Here is a 21583-nt window from a genome sequence, read left to right on the forward strand (position 1 = left end):
CTGATTCTTCGCTGAACAATTAACATTTTGAATTAATTTACATCAAATTACAAATCTTAAATATCCAAATAGCAATTCTTAATGACATGATTTCATAAATGATAATTTCATAATTTCATCTCAATTAAAACGAACAGGCATTTCATATCCATTATTGTAAAGAAAAAATGTAAGAGATAGTGGGAGGAAAGCACAAAGAATTACATTTGAACCAATTTAAATATTGTTTCTAAGCATTTATCAAATAGTTTATAGAGAAGCGTTTTGGGTAGTCGAATAGTAAAACTAACCCATATTTTAAACGTGTCTTTTTTTTTCTTTTTTTTTTACCAAATAAAATGCTAAAATATGTTGATTAAAGGCTGGAGAATTTACAAACAGCCTACAACACAGCCTAAAGCCCAAAATAAAAGCATGCTTGTATTTTTATTTATTTTTCTCACTTTGTCTAGAGTCAACTAGTCACAGTTGTTGTAGCCCGACAGAGTAAAATAAGACATTTTACAAACTTAGTCATCTGCGTTTATCACGTCTCCAATTTCAAATCAATAGGACTCAGAGTACAGTGAACTTACTAAAACTATATAAATGTGCATTTATTATACATATTATATACATATACATTTTATTTATTTATTTAGTTATGCACAAAAAACTTTTTAACCACCAATAACATATTAATAACTTCTACTTACTGCTTTACATTTGAATAGATCCTTCACGTACAGTAAAGCGTTTTTGCCCACGCTATAGACACTCTTTGGTGTCTAGTGCCATCTCCTGGTTGCCTGACAGAGCCATCCCTCCAGTTCCTTGTATATTACACACAGTATACAGGAAGGATTAGGATGGCAATGTCAGGCAAATCTCCTGGGGCTTGGCATAATGATTCTAGGACTAAAAATGAGCAGCTTTTAGCTCTACTTTACCAAGTAAATAAATAAATAAATAAACTAAATAAAAGTAGTAATGTATACATTTTAGGTATAGGCTACTTTACTTCAGTTAGTTTTAAAGTGAATAGCTTTTTCTTTTACTTCACTACATTTGAGAAACTGTATCTGTACTTTCTACTCAATTTCTAAATGGACAAAAAAAAATTGTAACACGTTTGTAGTCTGAGCAAACAAAAATATACTATAAATAAAAACAGATACGGAAAAATCTATCAGTGCAGTTGTTTCTATTGAACAAAATTCAACATGAATCATTTTCAAAATTGATAATCTGTGTGAAATACCTTTTACTCTTAAGCATCACATACACAGGCTTGCCTCAGTAATGAATTTGGTGTATGGTGCTAACCCAACCGAAGGGACTCAGGTATTAACTGGGATTACTCAAATGATCAATAGAACATGCCTGTGTGTAAAGAACACGTAACATCACATACACTTGTGATTCTGCTTTCTGACTGGATGACCAATATAACCAAAAAACTAAATTATAACTCATAGAAGTGGGACATCATGTCCAAGGTCTATTTTGTATCCAGAGACACAATAGGGGCAAGTTTATAATGTTTATTTAAAGTTCCTTTAAATCTCAATTAAGTAACACAATTGAGTACTTAGCTTCCACCACTGCTGGATGTGATGTGATGTCATCTGAAATCCAGCAATGCAGTTCATGTGGCACTAATGAAAAGTGGGACATATTTTTTAAATATGCGAAGTACAGCAGTAAGCTCAGCAGCCACACCGATACTCTGTACAGAACGATTCTAAGGACCGATACACAATCTTTTTTACAGACGGCAGATCCACTCCGCGCCACGAGAGGCAGCACTCCACTCAAACAAACTAGAGGTTAAAGGTGGCGGCTCCCCACATGTGGGTTTGTTGTTGCTGTTTTTGCCGCAAATAGTCTCTTCAGGGTGAGTTGTGACTGATTTGACTATTCTTTTATTCTGTATTTCAGTTTGAACACTCGGGCAGTGTTAACCTCTTATCTTAACCCTCCTCCGTAGATCCGATATTCTCAATTTTTGTGTTTTATTTGCTGGTTTTAAGATGGCATGACATCATTCTAAGAGGTCTATGGTTCTTAAAAGAAATGGGTTAGGTACAACCGTCTACTGTGAGCGTGCTAATTTATTACATCATCATTTGTGACATCATGAACCTTGTAACTGTGTCTTGGTTATACAGGCTAAATCATGATGCGTTTTTTTACATGTCAAATCAAGCTGCAGAGGTTGTTTACAGTGAGTGGTGGATATGGTGTGGTTAGAATACACCAGAATACACACTTGTCCTTCTGTATGTACTGTAAATACAGAGGGATATCATTCCTGAAATGCCAAGCAGCTAAAACTCACCTCCCTTTTGTCAGTGGTCTGGACATCCTGGAGCAGAATGCGTAACCTGGTGCTGGTGAGGAGCGTGCAGAGCTGTGCGCAACAGCCAGGGGCCCCGCAGTGTGTGACAGTGCGCTGTGACAGCGGCTCTCTGCTGGGGGCCTCACAGTTTTCCATCACAGAGTTTGACCCGTGCACAGGGAAGGTGAGTGACAGATGCCCTTACAGAACTTTAACTTTTATGAACATAGTACTCCTAAATTTGCTCCTATAATATTATTATACTTGCTTTGTCTTGTTGTACAGGTGCTAAGTGAGGCTTCCCTGACTGCCGAGGGTTATCTCCCTGAGGATGGGAGTGGGACAGTAGTTGGACTACAGGACCTAGCAGAACTGGAATCAGCTTGTGTGGCCACAGCTGCGGGGGATGTCATCCTCTACAACTTCAGCTCCACACAGGTTTGTCAAAGAAATTAAGTGGCTCAATGAGAGCCATATATTCATGCTGCAGTGTTCATACACTCAGACAGATATGATAGATAGCAGCTCTGTAGTTCTAAGGAGATCTTGACTTGTTGATGTCTTGTCTTCACATCTCCTCTCCGCACTCTTCTGTCTAGTTTGAGTGTGTGGGAAGTGTGGACAGTGGCCTCACCTCAATGAGCTGGAGTCCTGATGAAGAGCTGGTTATTTTCACTACAGGTTTGTGTACTGAATAGTCAGCATGGAACAACAAGTAATAATAAAGTTGTGAAACTATTTACGTGATGTCATATGTACTTCAGGTCAGGACACTTTCATAATGATGACCAAAGACTTTGAGCCAATCATTGAAGTGGGGATTCACCAAGAAGACTTTGGTGAAGGTATAGCATCACTCCTGCACTCAATACGAAACTGATTTATTATATAAAATGTTTAAACTATACAATGAAGATATAATGGCCAGAACAGTTAAACTGATTTGTCTATTTACTGCCAAATGTTTTGCTTTCAGGAAAGTTCATAACAGTGGGCTGGGGGAAGAAAGAAACTCAGTTTCACGGCTCTGAGGGGAAGCAGGCTGCTCAGAAGAAGGCAGCGGTCAGTAGATCATACTGTTTAAGAAAAGACACAGATATGTAGTATGTTTTTAAGTGTCCTGATGATGTGCACAGGAGCTGCAGCCAGCCCCTGCCTGGGACGACCAGCGCCCCCGGGTGTCGTGGCGAGGGGATGGGCAGCTGTTTGCTGTGAGTGCAGTGTGTCCTCAGAGCGGGGCCAGGAGGGTCCGGCTATGGAGCAGAGAGGGAGTGCTCCAGGCCACCAGTGAAGCCATCAGCGGGCTGGAGCAGCCGCTCTGCTGGAGGTGAGGACAGAGAACTATGCTGTGAAGTAACTAAACAGCCTGTACTTAGGACATTTGTGCTGCATTCAGGCCCTCAGGAAATCTGATCGCCAGTACTCAGCGGCAGCACAACAAGCACTGTGTGGTCTTTCTGGAGAAGAATGGCCTTCAGCATGGAGACTTCACACTGCCCACCAGCACGAGCCAGACCAAGGCAAGAGCTCCACTTGAAAATCTCCTCACATGAGTGCCTAAGAATGAAATCCTGATGTAATGTAATGTGTGCTTTAGGTGAAGGAGCTCTGGTGGAACAGCGACTCCACAGTGTTGGCTCTGTGGCTGGAAGACACCAGTGGAGCTGGAGAGGGAAGGCTCAGCACTCAACGTAAGCAGCACATTATGCATTTTAGTCAGATGTCCACTTGTACAAAAATCAATGTGATTTACATTTTGAATGTTCTATTTGTATGATTTACATGTTGACTATATTGTGAGGTTTCTGACACTCTTGCCTGTGCCTGCAGTTCAGCTGTGGACGACTGGAAACTACCACTGGTACCTGAAGCAGAGCATGGTCTTTGGGGATGACCCTCAGAGAGCTCCAGTGTGTGTGTGCTGGGACCCTGTGCGCCCCCTGCAGCTGCATGTGGTACTGCGGGACTGGACCACACTCACGTACGAGTGGGGCTGGTCTACAGAGCACAGCAGAGGGCAGGGTGGAGCTGATGACGCCAGCGTGGCTGTGATTGACGGGAGTAAGTTATTGTGACGTGAGGGCGACTAAAGCCTGTGAACATTTCAGTAAATGTTGTTTTTATCTTCAGGTAAAATCCTTGTGACCAACTTCCGTCAGTGTGTGGTGCCTCCTCCCATGTGCTCCTATGAGCTCCAGCTAATGTCTGCGGTTAACCAGGTGGTGTTCTCCTGCCAGCCTGACCGGAGCAGTGAGCTGGCTGCATATACAGCAGACGGACACATCTCGGTGTTTGCTCCAGATGCAGGAGAGAAGGCCAGTACAAGCACCAATGGCTTCAGGACCTTGTGTTGGCCGCTGATCTCACACAGAGCATACAGGTAGACTTCACATATTGGTGTAGAACACACTGCATGAGCAGATATGTGAGTTCCCCTCTGTGTGTGCAGCATTGATCTTGGGCTGGAGCACCCCCTTGAGTTACATCACCTGCTGTGGCTCAGAGTGGACTTGTTTGTTGCTGTGAGGGCATCTCCAAGGACAAACTTTTCCAAAGTGCTATTCCTCAGTCCCTCAGAGGCATCGGATCAAAAGCTCGCTGTCAGGTCTGAAGACAAGAGAGAGAACAAGAATGGCAGTCATTATGCATTATGATAATTTGTTGTGTTAGTATGAGGTGATAAAAAGAAGTGCATTGTTTATTATTTTAGAAATCTACAAACAAACTTTTTAGAGCATAACTCTAAGGAGTTCCTCAAAGAGTAGTTCCACATGTGACAAGCCTGTGTTTTCTTGGCCTTCCGATGCAGGTGTGCGGTGGAAGTGTCTGGAGCAGTGGTCAGTGTGACTCACAATGCTCACAGCGACTCTGTGGCCCTGCAGCTGGAGGATGGAAGCATCAGAAAGCTCCTCTGGGGTCAGTCACTCTCTATCAGCACTTTATGAAATGAACTGCAATCACTTTAGTATGGCAATTGCCCCAGTAGGGTAAGGACTGAAGTACAGGGCATTACTAATCAAAATAACAAACTGTACCGTTTTGTAATATAACTGTACAATGTCTAATGTAAAGTTTCATATAATTATATTATAACATGTAATATATTACATGTGCGTTATGATCATTTAGCTGTACAAAATAGTAAAAATACTCATTAAAACTACTTTGTACCTCTTTCCTAACTAATTTAAACAATGTAAATGTCTGTTTTTTGTGTCAGACTGTGCTGAGCCGTGTGTGGAGGACTGGGAGGACTCCAGAGGCTGTTTGGTTCGCTTCCCTGTGGTGTGTGTCCAAACCGCACTGTGCAACATTGGACAGGAGGTACAACACAAAGAATCCTCTAAGACTGTAACTTAATTATTGGTAGAACAGCAATAACTATAGTTTACCAAACAGAGGACACTTACAAAAATTGTTTAAAAAGCCTGGAGAGGAAGAGTTGAATAACAGGATGCAATGTGAAGTTGAACTATTTAAATTTTGGGTTGAATTTATCTGTAGGAGTGTGTGCTTGGCCTGACTGACAGATGCCACCTGTATGCTGGTGACACTAAGGTATGTTATTAAAGCTTCTCTACTTCTTTAACTGTGCAAAGTATTTGCATACATAGACTAGCAAGCACTTGGTGGAAAATAATTAAAAATAAAGCTCTTAACATTTTAAAACTATTGAGTGATTTAAATTACTAACAACTTCAAGATAACTGTTAAAATAACTACACTTTAATTAGCCTTAATAAATCATGAACAAAGACTTAATTCATAATAAACAAATAGTTTATTAAGAATGATTGCAAGAAGTTTATGTCATAGCGTGTTTTTTTTTTTTCAGCTTGCCTCCAATGTTTCGTCCTTCTCTGTCTGCAATGATTTCCTACTGGTCACAACCCATTCGCACCACTGCAGATGTCTCCAGCTCTCCTCCCTGAGTGTTAAAGGTGAATTCTGTGCACTTTTTATCAGGCAAAACCCATTTTTATTACTAAGCTGTGTACAATGACAACGCTGATCTTTACAAGAGTGTCTTTCCTGTTTAGACCTTCAGGTGGCACTTGCTGTAGACGGAGGACAGAATGACGAGACTCTGCGCAGAGTGGAGAGGGGGGCTCGAATAGTCACTGTAGTGCCACAGGACACCAGGGTCATTCTACAGGTCTGCGTCATTACCTTATTATTCATCACCAGTACAGAGTTGTGTAACATTTTATAATAACTTATTACGATTCAGACTGAGGAACAATTTAATGAATAACTTAGGAAACACAGGCACTATTTACAAATCCTGAATCATTCTAAATCAGTGATGGGATTTTTGGCTCTTTTATGGTATCCCAATCTTTTGGATCAGTTCACTTCAAAGAGAAGTTCAAAAGACTGACTCTTTTACTATTTATTTATATGACAGAAGCCAGTGCAAGAACTCATTTTAACAACAAACAGAGACATCACAGAGAGAAATGACCAAGCCTCAGAAATGGTTCAAAGTGAAAGTGGGGTGTGTTTACCCATTGAAATTATGCATAATCTAAATAAAACGTTGCACTGCATAGTAATACTTTAAACTGTTATGATGCAAATATGTTTTTTGTGCATAAAGCTCTCACTCGTGTTGCCTCCTCTAATCTCTGTGTTCATTTAGCATTTGGCAGTATAAAAACTAGAAAGAAAATTATTTGGTTATTTTGAAATTTATAATTTCATCCGATTCCACAGTTTACATTAAGGAACCATTCAAAAGAGCCGACTCGATCGCGAATGTCATATCACTGTTCTGAATCATTTATTTGCTCATTATGAATGAGTCTTTGTTCATGCTTTATTAAGGCTAATTAAGCTGTATTTATTCTAAAAGGTTAAATAAAACTGTGTAGTTATTTAGCACATTGTCTGGTTTTACTTTGCGCAGATGCCACGGGGGAATCTGGAGACTGTGCATCACCGCGCTTTAGTATTGGCTCAGCTCAGAAAATGGCTGGACAGGTCTGTGTGGTACTAGTTAATACTGCTGCTGGGTTTGATCATACCTTATTTATCATATGTTAATAGTTATTGTGATGTTTATTCTATTCATTAGTTCATTAATTCATGTACATACTGAGAGCACTAACTATAGGAAAAATCTGACTGTGGTTGCATGCATACCCCAAATCTGATTAATATCAAATTTGTCCTTTTAAGATATATAAAAAATAATTTAAATTAAATGTAAAAAGCCAAATCATCTAATTGATATTTCTGGTTATGGTCTTTCTGGTCGCTCACATCAGATTTTGCAGTTTACTTGTTATTTATGTCATTTTAAAAGTCCTGAAATCAGATTATAATTAGGTTTTGGTGTGTATGCGAACAAGGCCATTGGATCATAATCTGATTTTTATGATTATTAATATGACATTTAATCACTAAAATCATGGAATTTCTTTCTGATCATGGTCCCTCTGATTACTCACATCAGATTTTGTTATTTGGTCATTTAAATCCTCTTAAAGGTCCAGAAAACAGATAGTAATCAGATTTTGTAAACATAGCCTGTAACCAATGTTTGCAATATCCCTGCAGTCCTTTCTGCTGATTGTTATACTTAGTTGTACTCCTTGAAAGACTCCACTGCCCCCTAGTGGGATTTATTTTTATTGTTAATTTGGCATGGTCTATGTGTCTACCTAAGAGTGTCGCATAGAGCTTAAATCAGCTTCATTTCACCAGTCCTCTTATGTTCAAAAACGATTTGTTCATTGTGTTTGTTTTTTTTTTTTTTTATGTGTTTACAGTCTGCGATTTAAAGATGCATTTATGTGTATGAGAAAACTAAGAATTAATTTGAATCTCATTTATGACCATCATCCAAAGGTAAGATTAGAATAGTCTATTATTTATATAAGAAAATGTCTAAAAAGAAAGTGAAAAAGACAATATGTTTTTTCTTCCTTTTTTCAGTTATTTTTGGACAATGTTGAGACATTTATCACACAGCTCGGCTCCATCAACCACATAAACCTGTTTATCACTGAGCTCAAGTAAGATTGAAACTAGACTATTGTGACTCACACAATCTGCAGTCATCCCCAATCTTTTTTGTTTGTTTGTTTGTTTTTTTAAACAGAGAGGAAGACACTACACAGACCATGTACCCAAGGCCAGAAGACTCGTGTCCCCCACCTCATAAAATTCCTGGGACAAAAGTGGATGTTGTATGTGATGCACTAAGGAACACTATGGAGTCCATAGACCCAAACAAGTTAGTGCTAAAAAATGAGTTGTTGAAAAATTGCCACAGGTTTTGATTCTAACTTGTATTTGCTGGGCAGGTATTGCCTGTCCATTTTGACAGCTCATGTGAGAAAGACTGTACCAGAGCTGGAGATAGCCCTGCAGAAAGTCCATGAGCTTCGAGGTGAGGCATTGTTCTACTTTCACATTTCAAGGCTGCTGGTAAGGGTTGTGTCAAAAAGTCCTCCCACTGTAAAATCTTAGATTTTTTAAAATATTTTTTTTACATAGTAAGTTTAGGTAAATTTCAACAAAAATATGAAGAAAGACGACTTGTCAGTCTTTATCATGCTCAAATTTAATAAAAAATAAGATTATCATCATAACTAAAAGGTGTTTGTTTGTTTTTTAGCATTTTTGTGTTTCATTTGTTTTAGGTAATACAAATTATGTTGTACATAATAATACACAATAGTATTGGAATATGGGATTACTTTCTCTCTGATGGTCTGTTTGTCTACGCAGTAAACCCCCCTCCTGCTTCGGCAGCTGTGAGTGCTGAGGAGGCCCTGAAGTACCTCCTGTTCCTGGTGGACGTCAATGACCTGTATGAGCACTCTCTGGGCACATATGACTTTGACTTGGTGCTTATGGTGGCTGAGAAGTCTCAGAAGGTACTCTTTCTAAAATATGTATTTTTTTATTTCTTGAATTTGCATAGATCTCATGTTTGTCCGTATACAGGATCCAAAGGAGTATCTGCCTTTCTTAAACATGCTGAAGAAACTGGAACCCAGTTATCAGCGCTACACCATCGACAAACATCTGAAGCGCTACAAGAAGGCACTGATCCATCTCAGTCAGTGTGGTCAGTACAAGCCTACTACTTTACAATCGTTTTGATGGCTTTTCATACATGCATTAGAAGCACAGCACCAGTCTGTTCAAACTGCATCATCAGGCAATAATATTTCATACATTTCAATAAGATAACATGATAACACACTCAAAGAACATGGTGGGTGTCACACAACTCAGATACAGTCTATTTGTAACTTGTTCTTGTGTTTGTTCAGGAAAAGAACATTTCCCTGAGGTGCTGCAGCTGGTCAAAGAGCAGAAGCTCTACACTGAAGCTCTGCGATTATTTGCTGCTGACAAGACTCACTATAAGGTACATCTGCTGTGGTAGCACTGTGAATATGGTTACCTTTAGCTGTAGCTCTTGAGTGAGTGAGTAGTTAGTACTCTCATCTCACATCTTGATTGTCACACATTGGATTTCTGGGGTATGCTTTATGGCTTTTCTTATGGTTTCCTCTGACCTGGTCTGGATGAACTACTGCAGTGTTTTCCTCACATGTAGTGTTTCCTTTTATACATATACTGTAAAGGTGTTAAGACCATAACACTTCCATCCCTATGTTGTCCCCAGGAGCTGACAGTTGCATTTGCTGAACACCTGGTGGGGCAGCAGCAGATGGAGCAGGCAGGGCTGCTGCTGTGGAGATGTGGAGAGACTCACTCAGCTCTGCAGAGCTTTGTGAGCTGCTGCAGCTGGAGACAGGCCTTGTGTGTGGCCCAAGTCATCCCTCTGCCCCCAGACCAACTGGCTCTGCTGGCTCGCGACATGGCAGGTAGGACACAGGGAGGTTGATGGCTTATTATAATTTGATGTTTTTATATCTACAGTATAGTATCTTTTACAAACTCTATGAGTAAATGGCTTATAAAAAAAATCTCTTGCCCTACAAATGTTTCAGAAAAGCTGAGTGAACAGCGCCGTTACTCTGAGGCTGCTCTCCTGCTGGACCAATATGCCAATGTAAGTCTGTCACATTGGGTTGAACAATTTGGAAAACAATATGTACTTGTGATTTGCGAAGAATTTTGATTGCAATTAGATTTGTGATTTATGGTTTAATAAGGATATAAGCTCATATTTTAAACACGTTCTTGAAAGAACTGACTGAGCAGGTTGTATTTAACAGGACTGTGAGGAGGCCATCCTGGCTCTGATCACTGGGGCTGTTTGGGACGAGGCTTTGCGTTTGGTTTGTGTTTTTGGCTTAATTTCACTTCTGTAGACAGTATGTTAGGTCTCACCTATACCTGAAATTCATATCTCTCCTTTATCCCCTGTAGATTCACACACACCAAAGACAGGACATCACAGAGACCAACCTCAAACCTGCTTTGCTAGAAGGTACATAGCTCCTGCATTTCATCTAACACCTAAACCTCTCCTCTCATCTTCATTTGAATGCTCCTACATCTTTCAAATAGCTATTCTGTTTTTACATATCTACTGGCATTTTAAGGAACATTATTGTGTCCTCAGCTTTCAGCGCTCAAACAGTCTTTCTGGAGACTCAGATGTCCACATTCACGCGCCACAAGAACAGACTGGCTGTGGTCCGAGAGCAGAAACTCAAGGCCAGGGAGGACATGCTTGGTACAGATCATATAATATTTTTCATTGTTTTAATTGCTGCTGAGAACTTTTTTTATAATATCAAAATAAAAATTACAGATTATAAATTTCAAGTCAGACAGGCAATCCCAATGCTCTCTGACAATATTTCTAAAACGTCTTAGCTCAGATGCATGAAAAATTAGCTTCCAGTTTTGAAACCTTACATTTAAAACTTGTCAGATGATGAAGGCCCAGACTGTGCTGATGCTGAGCTGTACAGTGAAGCCAGCAGTGTCCTGACCGGATCCAAGTATTCTCAGAGCAACTCGCGCATCTCCTCGTAAGACTACCACTGTTTTTATGATGTTAAACATCAGTGCATTCATGTCTTATCACTGCTATCATCTACTATGGTTTACGTAGGAGGTCATCGAAAAACCGACGGAAAGCAGAACGCAAAAAACTGAGTTTGAAAGAAGGAAGCCCGATGGAAGACAGGGCACTGATACATGCCCTCGGGGAGATCATCACCACTGTGGACAAAATGAGAGGTACATCTGTCTGCTTATTTTCTGTATTACTGAGAACATCTGGATCTAAGTTGGGCTCATGTTCTAGAATTGAATGTCACAATCTCTGAGCAGTTGTTGATATACAGAATCTATTGGAAGATTTTTTTTAAGGAACTGTATGCAGCCTGTGCTTTTACGGTTTTAATAAAGGAAATACAGTCACAATTGAACCTGGATTGGCAGTACTTTAAGATGTATATTAAGAGGACATATACAGGTTTTTCTCATTCTCAGTGTATGAACATCTAACTGGAATTCAGCATTCAAAGGCAACCCAAATGAGAGACTCACATGAGGCTCATTTTATTTTCTGATTGGATAATTGTCTTGAGAAACAAAACACCAAATTGTAACATAAATTGAGCTGTCATGTCCACTGTATTTGTAATTAAGAATAAATCACTGTTAGAAATGTCAGTAGAATATAGATTAATCTGGAAACACAGTTAGGTCATATTTATGGAATTTAACATCATAATCTGGTTCCTTTTAATGTAATATCTTAACAAAAAATTTGCAAATGTTCCATCTGATAATTTGGTATTAGGAATACACAATTGGATGTGTTTACAATTATAACTCTGTAATCAAATTTAAAGTAATAATGAAAATAGATACAAGGAATATAATTGTGGCAAAAGTTTTTTTTAAAAAGTTATGTAACGATGAATTCCTGGATGATGGTGGTTATTTCATTAATTAATTAATCATTGCATTTATATAGCATCTTTCAAGAAGACATCCAAAGCGCTTTACAGTTCATTGTTCATTCACTCCACTCTCGATGGTGGTAAGGTACTATTGTAGCCACTGCTGCCATGGGGCAGACTAATGGAAGTGAGGCTGCCAATCTGCACGATGCCCCTTCGACTACCACCATCTCTCACATACACTTCTTTCACACTAGGCAATGTGGGTGACGTATCTTGCCTAAGGACACAATGACAGTTTTTGCACCTAGTGCCCCACTGTGGCACCAGATTTTCCCAGCAGTTTCTCATCCAAGTACTAATCAGGCCCAGCCCTGCTTAGCTTCTAAGATCTGACGAGATCAGTCTTTGACAAGCCGGTATGGTTCCAGAGGTTGCTACTTAAAGGTGCATTGTGTAACTTTTCTGATGCTTTTCTCTATGGAAATGTCTTTGCTATGTCTGGAATGTTTCATAGTATGGTATTAAACCTTTCTGTCTCCAGGGAGACCAAACCACACCAAATTACATGTCAGATCCGTGGAGAGGATCCAAAAAAGAGAGTCACCTAAAAGTTACATAGTGCTCATTTAAAGCACTAAATGACTCCCTTCTCAATATATTTAGTATCAAAATGCAACTTTTTTACTTTTGATTTTTTACTAGGATTATTTATAATCATTTTTTACAGTTGATTAGTCACAAACATTAGTTAATTGTTGCAGCCCTAGTGAGCTCAAAAGACAAATCTAATCCACTAGACCAAAAAAAAAAAAAAATCATAGTACTTGATAAAGTATTCAAAACCTCTACTGCTCACTGACCTGTGCCCTGTCTGCTGTGTTTCAGAGGAAGTGCACGGCCTGCTGAAGATGTTAGTTCTGTTTGAGTTTGAGCGGCAGGCACACAGGCTCCAGGAGCAGTATGCAGAGGCTCTGAGTCTGCTGGAGACCTCTGTGCCTGAGGTGTGGCCTGAGAACACGCTCAACTGCACTCCGGTCAGTCCTGATTTTTACTGCTTATTACACACAACAAGATTTCAGTTAGAATGACAATAAGATGATTCAGGGTTACTACAACAAAATGAACAACAAAACCATCACCTTAGTAACAAATTTTTGACGTAGGTTAATCTTGTTATTAAATCTGAATAAAGATGGGATATCAGTGTTCATAATAACACAAAATGTACTCACTTTCAAAAACCTTTGAAAAGTAAACTTTACACTAAAATATTATATTGTGTTCATGTATTTAAATTATTGCACTACTATTTATAATATATTCTATATTTAATACCATTGATTGATACTGTTTTTTGCTCTGTAGCTCACTGGGCCCCAGAGCACGGCCAACAGCATCTCAGCCTCGTTCCAGCAGCAGAATCCAGCAGCTCCTCCACAGGCCCAGGCACAAGGTCAGATATATAGTATATTTAATTATTGTGTATTATGTATTTTACCATGTATTTTTACCAATAAACTTACCATGGTTGTATTGTTTGTTTTTAGATGCTGAGATTGTGACTCCACCAAAGCTGAGACATAACATCAAGTGGAAGCTCACTGTTCTAACATAAAATATATGTATTTAATTTAGCTTTTTTTTTTTATCTTTACATGTACATGTTATTATGAAATATTAAAATATGAATATGAACTGTATAAAAGGGTGTCCTTCTGACTGTTTGCTCTCAGTCTGTGTAAATGTCAGTCCTTCCACTAAATCAGGCTATAAATAAAACTAGCTATTTAATTACTTTAGCAGGGTTGCTAATCAGAACCTTACCTGGCAAACGTGTATGTACTTTAAAAACACAGAAAAGCATTTGCAGCATTACCACTTCATTGCTGTCAAAAGCACCACCTCCAAAAGTAACAGTCTTCGAGCTCTGGAGAGGGAGGCTACGTTTCTGTGCACATTATGGTTTAGCCCTGGTCTAGTCCAGGTTTAGCTCCAGGATTGTTCCATTTTGTCCGCATGTTGATGCAGTGTTTGTGTAAGTGTTAATGAATCCCAATGAAGTGATCAGTTTGAGGACAGGTGGTCTTTCAAACCATTAAGCAGCTTCATGAGTTCCTACATTTCTGGATGTTATGAAAGTATCTAATCCTGATCCAGGGCAGCCGTGGTTAGTCCAGAGCGCCCTGAGCCACAGTCCCAGGTCTGGTCCCCACATGGCCCCAGTGTGTGGAGGTCTGCTGGTCCCAGATTAGACTCTAATTACAGCCTGTGATGGTGGAGTGAGGCACAAACATCCAGCTGCTGGTGCTGCTATTTTCTCCTCTGCCTTGGACCAGAATAGGACTAGGCCTGGTCAGCCGTGACTAATGCAGGCCCTATGTTGGACGGAGAGCTCGCCGGCCAAAGTCCACACAATTCAACACACACAATTTATCCTATATACTGCGTGAATGAGATGGTGCGGTCAGAAAGAATCATCCAGTCTTTAAAGATCTAAATCTGTTGAACTTGAGTTGCCACTGCCTGGGGACATCCTCTAAATGACTGTTGACCATCTGTGAGCTGACCGCAGACTGATGGTGATCTGGGAATAGCTGCATTCAAGTTATACACCAAAAGCTAGATCTAAACAGGAAACACTGAGATGTAAACATGTTACCTCCTGCCTCAAACTTCAACACACCGGGATTTCAACTCTTACTTATACCGTAGTCCAAATGTACCTCTAATGATACACGGGGCCCTCTGGAGTTTTAGTGTACTTTTTGTTTAGAGACACATCTATGTTTTTGTCATATTTTGAGTTTAGAAGAACTTTATCCCTGGTTTAGTCTCATTTAGTCTCACCATGTTTATGCCTAATTTGAGCTGTCGTTGTGTCCTTAGGCAAGACACTTCACCCACATTGCCTAGCATGAAAATGGAGGGTGTGGTGTGTTGGTGGTGGTCAGAGAAACCAATGGCAAAAACTGGCAGCTTCGCCTCCATCAGTTCAGCAAGTCACAAAATCTTATGTTGATCCTATGAAATGATTAGAGCATTTGTGCTTCTTACACCTCTCCTGTGATTCAGATTTTCTTAATTTTGTGTCTATCCTTTGCCAGTACCAGATTTTAAGTATTACTTAATTTTTAATTCTTTCTAATTACCTTAACTTCAAATTACAACGCTGATGTTACGTCCTGACAGTTACTCTTTAAGTTACTCTTACTTTCTTACACCACTACTTTGTACTTCTGCTTGAGCTATATCATTTTAAGTAATGTTACTCTTACATGAGGACAGTTTTTGGCTACTCTACCCACCTCTGGTTATGTCAAACCAAATTTTTTTCTTTCTATTATCCATTAAAATAAATATGAATTACTCCCTGCAACTGACCATATTGGAAACCAGACGCTCTATTTGGAACATTCAATAGTCTCCTACAGTGAGCATCTGAGGACAGGGACACACACATATGTTTCAGCATGTCAGAGGGACAAAGGACACTGGGGGGACATAAGGGGGGACAGTTATGTGATTGACTTGTCCTGCTGCCCATGCATTCAGGAGCCCATGTAAAGAGCTGACTCGTGCCTCCTCTCTCACATCCTCCGGGGGCCGCACAAAAGCAGGGGACGGGGCCGCACAATGGGCCCCTGGTGCTGTTGACATGGGCATTATACTCACAAAAGGCCCCCGTGTCCAGGGACCCCACACGTTTCCTGTTCTCCTCTGTGATGTATGGCGAATCCCCGTCGCACTCTGTCAATATATGTTTCATTTGACATGTATGTTTGTCATGTAGCAGAACTCAAAATACTACAACAGCATGTGAGTTCATGCGAAAACAACTACAGAAAAGAAGGAAAAAGTTTACTTATATGGGGAAAGCTAGATTAAATACACAAATCTTGAGATAATCCACTCTCTACCTTTCTACTGTTGTGCTTATAATTCCTTATAATTGGGGATGCAACGATACAATACTGGTATCGGATTTGTCAATATTGAAAATTTTGATGGATCAAATATCGGTTTAAAGATATTGGTTCAGTCTATATTGGTTCGGTCGATATCCCATTTTGGTCTGTAAACTGGTATGATAAGACAATTTACTGGACAACGTTGACCTCAAACAGCTCACAATATTTTTCAAAGCTGTTCTGTAGTTACTACAAAATGTATTTGGAGAATTTTTAACATATATATTTTTACCAGACAAATAAAATACATTTTAGTCTCAGTTTCTGATCTAGTATTGGCTGATATCGAAGATCAACAGATACTTAAGTATAGATAAGCATTATCAGAACAGAGAAAGCTAGATCGGTCCATTTCTACTATTTGGTTGCCCATCGACCAAGTAATCAACTAATCAACTAAACCAAAATAACTACAGCCCTACTTGATTTGTGGTTCATTTTCTGATATTATTGCTTTTAAAATTCAGATGATAATATTAAAGGTGCAAGGTGCACTATGAAACTGTTTCGGTGAAGGATCTGCCACCTGCTTGTCTGCATAAAAAACACTGTATCATTGCTTTGTCTGGAATGAATAGCATCAACCATCTATCTTACATTTATTGAATTACACGTTTTTATTGCAGAAGAAATACCTTGAAAAAACATTTTTACTGTGAGATAGAGTCGCCTCTCCGCAGATCTGACCTTTAATTTGGTCAGGTGACAAACAGGCCTAACATCTCCATAGAGAGAAAAAAATATATATATAAATAAATAAAAACATCCATGGAAGTACAGAAGTGGTGGATTAAATATAATTCCATTTTAGTAATTTGAACTGGTCTTTATGTTTCGCTTATTCCAACATTATGAACAAGTCTTGAAATATTAATCGTGGCAATGGGTCTGAAGAGTGGTACTCACGTAACTTACCCCTAGAGGTCCCCGTACCCCGCGTTGGGAATCACTTTTCTGCACGCTGGCAGCTAACTATTCTCATTTGTTTTTTCATATCGTTTTGTTCGAGAAAGAAAAGAAATCAGATACGCCTAAATAAGGACAAATAACATTCAAAGTCATCTATAAAATAACAGCCAGATTGTCTGCAGTGCCGGGCCCCTGCGCCGGCCTTCCTCCCCGCTCCTCTGTGCAACATCTGGCGACAGCCCCTCTCCAGACCTCCAGACCGTGCACACACTCGCAGCAGACCGAGCCGAGGCTGTTCTGTTCTGGGCTGGTGTTTCCCTTGTGCGCATGTCCGCTCCCCGCAGCAGCCAGAGGAGCGACGGGGCACCCACTCTACAGTAACGGGACACCCAGGGCCAGGGGACTGCATCTATGGAGCGGCTCACAACTCACTTTTCAAAGCCTTCTAGTCCACGATGAACTTTTGGATTTCCGTAAGATGTATTTCCAGATAAGCTGCTCCATCCTCCTCGCCGTCTACTTGGTCTGCCAGCCGCTGCGAGCTCAGGGTAGGTCCCGTGGCGCGACATCCAACGCTGGTCAACCGCGATTTCTTTCAAACATAAAACTCTTTTCAGATTAAAATACACCTTTAAACGAGATTAACACCTGCTTTCCTTGTACTTCTGACTTTTCTCTGCTAAGTAAACGCAGTGTCGTTAGCTAAAGTCCCCTAGAAATTGTCCAACTTTACGTGGATAAACCCAACTTAAGTGCGTAAAAGTTAGTCAAGATGTTTGCATATGGAACTACTACGTCAATTTACGATAGAGTTACAAGTTAAAATGTATGCACAATGTTTGGAAGAGGAGATGTGACCATGATCCAGAGTTAGTCCAGGATTAGTGAACGCTAGCCTTACTTTCCCGTTACTTTTGGAGAGGGCTAGCCTGCTGCTGTAGCGAGCGAGGGGACAGGAAACTGCATAGGCTACTGCACAGGACCGAAGCCTTTTGGTTCTTTTTCTGCAATAAACCTTGAATGCCAAAGTTAAAAGACGTGTGCAGTAGATTTATGGACAAGAGACAAAAGCATGGAGAGAGGCACGGCGGAGTTAGGGATCATGCAACGGGCGACATATTCCCTCCGCCCGGCTGCCATAACTGTCAGAAGTACTGCTTTGTGCAATGAGCGCCCTGATCCAATATTGCTCTGAAAATTCAAGTTTTGTTTTGTTTTTTTCAGGCATGCTCGTTTATTGTTTATCACATAGACTCTGATCTGAGGGTTTCCTTATCAGTGGATGCTGCGTGAAAGGCATTGGCTTCAAAGGATGGACAAAGATAGGAAAATTTCACATCTAATTTACCCTTACATAGAATGTCCAGGCGTCCCCATTTACGCGCGGGACAGTCCCATTTTTTACTCCTGTGTCCCCTGTCCCAGCAGATTTATCCAAAACCATTGATTTGTCCCAATTTTATACAAGAAATATCCATGGTGCCCCTATTTTTGACCAATTTGATACATGCCAACAATAAAGAGAGACATACATTGTCCTTTGTTTAGGTAAAATCCAGAAAAGCATGCTTAAAAATGACCAAAACGCTATACTGAAGAAGAAAATGTGGCTATACTGACTCACATGTTTGTCATGAATGGGCCAAGTGCAGAACAATTGTCATTAGTTACGCACTTGTTTCACAATTTTATTATTACCAACCACTACAAACCGGGGGTGTCCCAGTTTTTGATTTTGAAATTGTGGTTACCCTACCCTAACAGTAAAATGTAACAAACATTTGGTCAAATTTAGTCCACAAATATAAAATTGAATGATCTTTTCATTTATTAGTAATTAGGGTTAGAGTTGCACCACTACTGGTATTGGACATTCCTGCTAATACTAAAAAATTAGCTAGATAGGATATCGGCTTCCAAATATCGGTTCATATCCTGATTGGACATATGAATTGATGTGATAAGACTGTTTAATAGTCATAGTTGGAATATTTTTAATACAAAGTTGTCCTGTTGCTACTTCAGAACAGCTACATAACTCATTTGGATCAGTTTTGTCTTATTTTACTTGTTTATTTCATTATGTTTTAAGAATATAAATGCTGTTTTCTGTCTCAACGGTGGTACTGGTTGACGTTGAGTATCGGAAGATACTTAAAGCCATATCGAAATCAGTATTGGAACTGAAAAAGCTGGATCTGTGCATCTCTACTGAAAATGTAACATTACATACGCCAAGTTCTGATAAATTACTAATGAGTAGCGATAGTTTAGTTTTGTTAGAGTTATAGTTTCAATCAATTAGTGTCTAATTTTCAGTACTTTTGACAACGATCTGTTACAAAATAAATTATAACTGATTGTGCCTCTTGCAGGCTATTTGAAAGTGAAGGCAGCAGCACACAAGCAATATGCACATGATAACAATAGTCCTAAAACATGCATGCTTTCAGATTATTATTCAGATATGATGTTTCTCTCTTGGATGCAACAAGAGCCAGTATTTCTGTATTTATTCTCATAAGCAATATCTACAACAAATAAAGCACAAACTGTAAATCTGATCTCAATTAGCCTAGTGGCAAGGTCCATTCCTGCAGTAGGCCTATATCTAAACACATACCAGACATTTGAATAAAGTAGACAATGTTGTGACATTATCTGAGACATTCTGTTTTTTGCCAGTACTCTCCAGGAAACATTCTCCAGCCAAAACTGTCATCTGCCCAAAGCATTCCACTCAGATGGAAAACAAAGAGCGTATTTGTTTTTCTTAAAATCTGCCAGTTATTGTGAGGAAAATTTAATTAAAATGTATTCAATTTGGTGAGAGTGCTTCTTTGAGCTTTTGCCTGACATTTTCATGTTTGTATATTTCATTATTGCAGGAATTTGATTTTATGCAGTTGTTTTTATGATGTAACGGAGATATACAAGAACTGGATTTATACTACATCTCTCATCATTCACACCCAACCCTCGCTGCACACGCACCACCGTGTACACCCTACACCAATGTGTTTGCTATTCCCTCGATTTGTGTCGCGTCTGTCCACTTACACAATCCTCTTGACACGTTTTTTCTCATTTGATACAGTATCCTTATAGCTTCCCACGTGATGTTGGAGTATTTTACACAATCACTCATGAATCACTTCGTTTTACAGTAGATTTATATTGTTGGCAGGGCCCTCTCTCCCTGATGATTTACGGCAGTGCATTTTCTCAGCTCACTGGTCACTGTTAAATCACTCACAGCGCAAGTCGTGTTCGCAGAGACAAAACATCCATACTTTCATTTTAATATCCGGGTCGTTCGATAACAGCTGTTTGTCACCGCAGTTAAATGACGTGAAATGATTTGTTAGATAAGACGGAGCAGAAACTATACCCTGATCCACCTGCTACTCTAAACACTCTCAACATGACACTGACTCATTCACTGTTGCTCATTTTAAGACAGAAGATTTTGCTAATAACCTGCACCAAATTCTGGGTCCTAAGTACAAATCATCAACACTACATAAAGTGTAATGAAAAATGCATATTACAGACTTTTTGAGGGGCCCCTCCTTGCACGGGGCCCTGGGTAAACAGTACGTCTTACCAGAGGTGGGGCTTGCAAGTCGTGACTTGGACTCGAGACTTGACTTGATAAAATAGACTAAGACTTGGGACTCGACTTAGACTTGAAGGTGAATGACTCGGGACTTGACTCGGACTTGAGGCCTGTGACTTGAGAAGACTTGATGTTTCTCCAAAAAAAAAAAATTGTTTCTAGAAAATACTTTTCTCTTTACAGGTGATAAATGTGCTGCTGAATTTTACAGGAACAAACTGGAACATGTCCCTCCCATTTTCTGTTTGGTACTTTGGATGAAACTGAAGTACTGTGAGAAGGTATCCTCAAAAGTACTACAGTAATATACAGTACAATAGAGTACAATACAGTAATATACAGTACAATAGAGTAGAATACAGTAAACCAGAGGGAACTACAGAGAACTACGTGACAAAATAACTATTAAGCACTTTTAAATCTTAATTCTTTCTATTCTGACTGTAATGATTCACACTAAGATTTTGTCAAGACGTTTACTGTAAAAAGAAAAAATTAACATTTGTACAACTCTTATATAAATACTCATATATAAATATTCCATGACTTTTTAAGTACAATTTAGTTTAAAATTCATATAAACAGCAAAAATCTATCCTCTATTTTGTATTTTGGTTTAAAGACTTGAAATGAGTTGAAGATCAAAGCAGACGACTTAGAAATGATTTGGACTTATAGGCCAGTGACTCGAGACTTGACTTGGACTTGCCTGTATTTGACTTGGGATTTGACTTGGACTTGAGCTCAAAGACTTGAAACTTACTTGAGACTTGGTTGTTTGATAGTGACATTTACACTGAAGATTGGGAAGATCACTGTCAATTTTTAAATAAAATGCATAATAATTTTACTCCAACTTTAAACTTTATGATTCTGTGACTTAAATTTGTACTTTTTAGTTCTAGTTTTTGTC

General features: G+C 39.4%; 1 protein-coding gene across 1 annotated transcript; it reads left to right on the forward strand.

Annotated features, from left to right (window-relative positions):
• The first annotated feature begins 1784 nt into the window (after positions 1-1784).
• elp1 (elongator acetyltransferase complex subunit 1) lies at positions 1785-13860 on the forward strand. The gene is made up of 35 exons (XM_055151087.1): positions 1785-1876; positions 2335-2504; positions 2606-2758; positions 2920-3001; positions 3085-3165; positions 3297-3382; positions 3457-3647; positions 3717-3840; positions 3918-4011; positions 4151-4381; positions 4451-4700; positions 4770-4925; positions 5130-5236; positions 5541-5644; positions 5825-5878; positions 6156-6261; positions 6361-6476; positions 7230-7303; positions 8095-8173; positions 8261-8340; positions 8427-8561; positions 8632-8717; positions 9059-9207; positions 9278-9401; positions 9610-9707; positions 9969-10170; positions 10297-10358; positions 10525-10587; positions 10679-10739; positions 10875-10988; positions 11190-11289; positions 11373-11500; positions 13060-13208; positions 13540-13627; positions 13722-13860. Exons 2-35 carry the CDS (start codon positions 2358-2360, stop codon positions 13787-13789), a joined length of 3942 nt encoding a protein of 1313 aa, XP_055007062.1. The 5' UTR covers positions 1785-1876; positions 2335-2357; the 3' UTR covers positions 13790-13860.
• Positions 13861-21583: the final 7723 nt, after the last annotated feature.

Source organism: Boleophthalmus pectinirostris, unplaced genomic scaffold (assembly GCF_026225935.1).
Source record: "Boleophthalmus pectinirostris isolate CB_2022bp ecotype Guang Dong unplaced genomic scaffold, ASM2622593v1 HiC_scaffold_15, whole genome shotgun sequence".
In the NCBI taxonomy this organism is placed as follows: Eukaryota; Metazoa; Chordata; class Actinopteri; order Gobiiformes; family Gobiidae; genus Boleophthalmus; species Boleophthalmus pectinirostris.